The sequence below is a fragment of the Giraffa tippelskirchi genome, chromosome 5, assembly GCF_054371585.1.
Source record: "Giraffa tippelskirchi isolate mGirTip1 chromosome 5, T2T-mGirTip1v1.2.pri, whole genome shotgun sequence".
NCBI classification, from domain to species: Eukaryota; Metazoa; Chordata; class Mammalia; order Artiodactyla; family Giraffidae; genus Giraffa; species Giraffa tippelskirchi.
The window spans coordinates 146,855,828-146,861,827 of NC_137279.1; the positions used below are offsets into that span (position 1 = coordinate 146,855,828).

Consider the following 6,000-nt stretch of genomic DNA (forward strand, 5'->3'; position numbering starts at 1 on the left):
TTTAAGAATGAATTAGAAAGAGTCTTTAAAATGAAAGAAGTTCTATATTAGGGAAAAGCCTGGTCATAAGTTTCCCCAAATATTCTTGTCCCTACTCTAAAAAAAGTGATGACACTGCTCAGGGCAGAACAGTATTGCACCCATTTTAGAGTCGAGTATCATTTAGCTTGGAAGATCTGGCACCTAAGGCAGTTATCCAGTTACATCATCTTCTTCTTGTCCTTAATTTTTGTCCTCAGTTGACCTCCTGTCATTCCCTGTTGTCTTTCTATGTTGATGCATGAAGCTTTCCTTTATCCAGCTTCTGCCTTTATCACAGTTAACTTTGGAATTCATAAGAACAACTCTCTCAATTGCCTAACCTAAACATTTTTGAATCCCAGCAGCCTTTTAACTCATTTCCACAATCATACAAGTGCCCCCTAATCTCTTGGAACTGCCCTGCCTCTTAAATTTTAAATTCCTGTTTGTTTATTTATTTATGACTAAAATCTTTTATATTTTCAATTTCTTTTTTCCTTTCCTTTCCCCACATGTATTCTTCAAATATATTATGGCACTCATCCCTCAAATAACCCACCCTTCTTATAGACTTTCTAATATAGCTTCCTGGATTCTTACAATGAATTCTTTTTTCCATTTCATCCAGTGTGTCTGATGTCCTTTCCTTTCATTGGCTCCACCATGCTAACCACCTCAGCCCCTACGTTGGAACAGTCCAATTATGTTTCTTCATTTTTTGTATTCAGGTAAAAATGGCTGGAAGGCATCAGTGACTTGTAAATTTATGCTGATTTCAATTCTGTGGCATCCAACTTTAGCAGTTCTCTCAAGTGCTTGCTCTTTCTCTCATTACCTACAAAAGATTTCAAACTTCATCAGCTATAGAGCTTCCTGTGCAAATGCCACCTCTGACTTTTCCTCCACAGCAAGTCACTCACTTTATCCCAAAGGAATTTTAGTCCTTCAAGCTTGAATTTGTTTCACTTTCTCTTGCGCTATCTATAAAATTCTGTGTGCATGCGTGCTAAGTCACTTCAGTTGTGTCACAACTCTTTGCGACCCTATGGACTGTAGCCCACCTGGCTCCTCTGTCCACGGGATTCTCCAGGCAAGAATACTGGAATGGGTTGCGATGCCTTCCGCCAGGGGATCTTTCCAACCCAGGGGTCAAACCCACATCTCTTAAGTCTCCTGCATAAGCAAACAGGTTTTTTACCACTGGCACCACCTGGGAAGCCCATAAGATTCTACATGTCCTATATTTATCGTTTCATTTTCTACTGTCTCAAGATTAGGTTCCTATTTTTCTGTTAAAAACTAATAATTCCTCTATTTTTCTCTTAGTTAGTCTTCAAATGGGTAATGCAAGACCTCTGTGCTAGGCAGAATCATGACCCCCAAGAAGACACCATGCCCTGATCCCTAGGACTATGAATAGGATAAGATACTGGAGTAGGTAGCTATTCTCTTCTCCAGGGGATCTTCCCAACCCAGGTCTCCTGCATTGCAGGCAGATTCTTTACCATTTGAGCCACCAGGGATGTCCACTGTTGGGAGAGGAGATGGAGTTTCCTCTTTCCCCATTAGTTCCTTTTGGCTAGCAATTAAAATAGCATAAGACAGATTGACAGGAGAAAATCAAATTACGTGTACAAAGGGAATCCACATAAGTATGAAGAATTCCAAAGACATCAAGGCAGATACACCATAACTTGCCTTGATGTCTTTGGAAATCTTCATATATATGTATGTGTATATATATATATATATACACACACACACACTCTAGACTGAGGAGAAGAAGATAGGGGTCTGAGGTTTCAAGGAAGTAAGGTCATTCACAGGAAGAGCCAAAAGAGTTAATGTTTGATAAAAAAAATGTTTGCAGGGCCATCCAAAAACAATAGTTGCAGAGTAAACTTTGATCAAATGGGCTTTGCTAGGCTCCTCCCTGTCTACAATATCTAACACCTTATTGTAGTTATCTATGGTGACAGCTTCTTCCTGGAACATATCCTCAATTTTAAATTCTTTTAGGCAATAAGGGGAAAGTTCAAAGATTCTTTTGGGCCTAGATGGTCTTTAGCTCAAAATAATTCTCATACCAGAGTGGCACATCTTGGGGAAACCTGACTTTGTCCCCATCAGTACTACACTTGTGGATGTGCTACCTTACGTGGTAAAGGGACTTTACACCTGTAATTGAGATTTGACCTTAAAATAGGAAGATTATTCTGGATTATTCAGGTGGGCCCAATATATCTCATGAGTCTTTAAACACAGAAGCAGAAGAGAAGGTCAAGAGACTCAAAGTAGAAGGAAGGTTTGACACGACATTGCTGACTTGAAAATGAGAGGAGTCAGGTAGGAAGAGTGAGAAGGAAATGAATTCTGACAACTAGCAATCTTGGAAAGAGGACCCCAAGGCCTGAATGAGAACCATGGCCATGGTTAACACCTTATTAAATATTGGGTACACCAGGATTTTAAATGCATTAACTCATTTAGTCCTTCACTAAATCCTATGAGTTGAATTATTCCCTTTTAAAAGATGAAGAAAATGAGTGGTCAATAAAAAAATCATGTGGTCAATAAGTTGCAGACTTTCTAGACTTTGGCCTCTCTTCCACTCCCCAAATCCACATTTCTGAGTATACCTAAATACAAATATATGTATAATAATATATATTTCATTTATATATTCATATACCTTTATTTCTCTTTACCTTCTATAAGTTTCTCATAATTATACCTTATTTATCTTTGTTTTAAGCATCTAGGGATAGTTCCAAACATTATAGTATATAACTCTTGAATGAATTAGGATTAATGAAATAATTCTCCTAAGGCCTATGGCATTTCTCAGGTTTGCCTGAGTAATCTGGTTCACATTTCTCTAACATAGTAAGATTCTTTATTGATCTGCTAGGGCTACCATAGCAAAATACCACATATTAGGTGATTCAAGCAACAGAATTTTGTTTTCCCAAGTCGTGGAGAGTAGAAGTCCAAGAAGAAGATGTTTTTAGGTTTGGCTTCCCCTGAGGCCTTTCTCCTTGGTTTGAAGATAGCTACCTTCTCACTGTGTCCTCACATAACCTTTGTTTTATGTGTGTGTATCATTGATGTCCCCTCATATTCTTATAAGGACACCTCTAAACGACCTTTCACCAAATACAGTCACATTCTAAGGTACTGTGGGTTAGTATTTCAACACGTGAATATGTGGAGTAGTGTCCACAGGTAGAGTCCGAGATAGAGCTTGAATTTAGTGAGGCTTAAGTAAAAGTTTCGGAGAAGGCAATGGCAACCCACTCCAGTACTCTTGCCTGGAAAATCCCATGGATGGAGGAGCCTCGTAGGCTTCAGTCCATGGGGTCATGAAGAGTCAGACACAACTGAGCGACTTCACTTTCAATTTTCACTTTCACGCATTGGAGAAGGAAATGGCAACCCACTCCAGTGTTCTTGCCGGGAGAATTCCAGGGACGGGGGAGCCTGGTGGGCTGCCGTCTATGGGGTCACACAGAGTTGGACACAACTAAAGTGACTTAGCAGCAGCAGCAGCAAGTAAAAGTTCTGCAAATCATGGCAGAGTCTGGTTTAGATGCCACTTTGGGAATCTAAGCCAGTGTTTTTAAGAATTCTCAGTTACAGCTAATAGAAAACTTAGAAATGTTACCCAAAGATGAATATTATTTAATGATATAATAAAATTTTATGCAGTAAGTGTAGCTTTATCTTTCTCCCATTTGTATGTATCTGTTTTGAAGACATCTAATTATAGTTACAGTTTGATTGATTGTTATGGTTTTAGGTGTTTAAAAGTATTTCATCCTGTTATCTTTCTTTGTTCTTCTTAGGGCTCAAGAAATACATAAAAGACACTGCGAGGAAAAGTTTGTTAATGATATGATTGCCTTTCAGAAAGCTTGTGAAAGACTTCAAGATGCTAGAACAAAAGTCGCAATTGTGAAAAAGAGTTTAGTCACTAAGGTTCCTGATGGAATGACAAAGTGAACTGAAGCCAGATCACATTCTGTGGTCATTTTGAATTATGGCCATTGTTTAGTTAAAGGACTTTGAAATAATACTCTGAAAGAATTAGTACTCTATATCACAAGATTGATTTGTATATATATCTTCTAAAATATAAAGAATAATTAAAATGTATCTCTTCCTGATCATAATTTAACTTAGATCAGGTTGACTTGGCACACCTAAAGATTTCTTATATATCCAGATATCCAGGGAACAATGAAAGCTGACTTAATTTATTGCAGGAATTATTGCAAAGCCATTACTTTTATTGTTTCATATCGTGAGTTCAGCAATTTGTAATCTATTTACAGCTTCTATGGCAACCTTTGAATAGTTATTTTGGTCCCAGCTGTAGACTTTTATTAAGACACTGTGTTCTTTGATCAGTTTCATAGCCTGCTTTCATATATTTAATTATATTTCATGTTTATTTTATTAAAACAGTTTCTTTTTTCAAAATAAAAGTTTCACCATTATATCGGTGACTTGTGTTCTTATAAGAATTCAGAAAATATAAATTGAAAAGGAAAATGAAATACTTGTAATAACTTCCTAGAAGACTGTAAGATTTTGTATATTTACTTTTGTTGTGTTAGCCTTCACTTATATAGGGAGCAGAGGAGAGAGTTAGTGAAAGGACACATATAATTAAGCAACTGCAATTATAAAGTATCCAGAAAGGGTATATAATCATTTTAAGTCTATGTAATATATGGCATAGAATTTAAAACGTAATGAACAATATAAAAATACACAAAAAGTCTTTGTAAAATTTTAGATGATTTTCAATAGTATTTTCAATCTAGAAAAATAAATGTCTCACTATTATTATGACATTGTTCATTTTATACAGTAGAACTAATGCCATTCAAAATTTCTCTTTACTGCTCATCAGTTATATATGCAGGTTTTTGTGTTTCATTTTAAAATTCTCAAATTTTCTTAATCTATGCTAAAGCTCCAAAAATTAAGTATTTTAAAGCAGCAGTTATTCATTGTGCTTCTTTGCTGGACTGCTTAAAAATCCTAGTAGCATTTCCCTAATTTTCTGTAAAATAGTAACTGTCTATTTAAATCCATGGCACCAGCTCTCTGTTTTCTTGTTAATTTGCAGATAGCTAATGAGCAAGTCATACTGGTATTTCTAATTATCCTTCAAAAAGAACAAAGGGGGATACTGTGAAGTGGTAAAAGTATGACACATGTAGAGTTCCATAACAAATTAGATAATCTCTCTGTTACCCCATTTTTCTGTTCTGTATTTAGAAACAATACATATCTTCTGGAGACTTAATTAAAAATAATAGTCCATGTCACATAGCATTGTTATAAGACTTGAATGAGAAAAACATAAAAAGCAACATAGTGCATTCCACAGAGTAAGCACTTAATAAAGGTAAGTGTATAGTAGTGGAGGGAGGAGTCTTTTCTGTGTAGTTATAGGAGGATTTGTCAACTGTGCAAGTAACAGCTGTGAGACACTTTATCAAGGAATGGTAGAATTTTATATCACATATCTAAATCTAATTCATTCATTCAATATTTATTGAATATTTGTTACCCTTCCTATATGCTCCCATTCCATACTACAGACCTTTCATAACATTTATCACACAACAGGTAATCAATAACTTCCTTGATTTTCACTCAACTGTGAACTTTTTTAAGGCAAAGACAGTTTTGCTCATCTTTGTGTTTCTATTACTTTGTAAAAATGCAGATACATATTATATTACACACAATGCTTTTTCTATCTTTAGCTCTGTTTTCCTATTTATATGTAGTCCCAAGTCAATCTCATGACTTTTACTGCTGCTTACTATTTATATTTTGAAGAATCAAAATTCTGTATCTCTGGGTTATATCTTAAATTTAATATAGCTCCTATATTTCCAGATGGATGCTAAATACTTCTGCTTTGAAGGCCTAAAATCTTTTGAAAAATCATACATTGAA

General features: G+C 35.7%; 1 protein-coding gene across 4 annotated transcripts in view; it reads left to right on the top strand.

The window, feature by feature from the left end:
• Positions 1–4,520, top strand: part of LRRIQ3 (leucine rich repeats and IQ motif containing 3) — a 176,784-nt gene extending 172,264 nt beyond the window's left edge. For 3 of the 4 annotated variants that reach the window (XR_014053605.1, XM_081490214.1, XM_081490213.1), the window contains one exon: positions 3,867–4,520. Coding sequence is in view for 3 of the 4 variants with exons in the window: in XM_081490214.1 (XP_081346340.1) it covers positions 3,867–4,023 (157 nt within the window). In the remaining variant the exon portion in view is untranslated. Of the gene's footprint in view, positions 1–649; positions 750–3,866 lie in introns of all 4 variants that reach the window. The other variant, XM_081490215.1, reaches the window with a different exon arrangement.
• Positions 4,521–6,000: the final 1,480 nt, after the last annotated feature.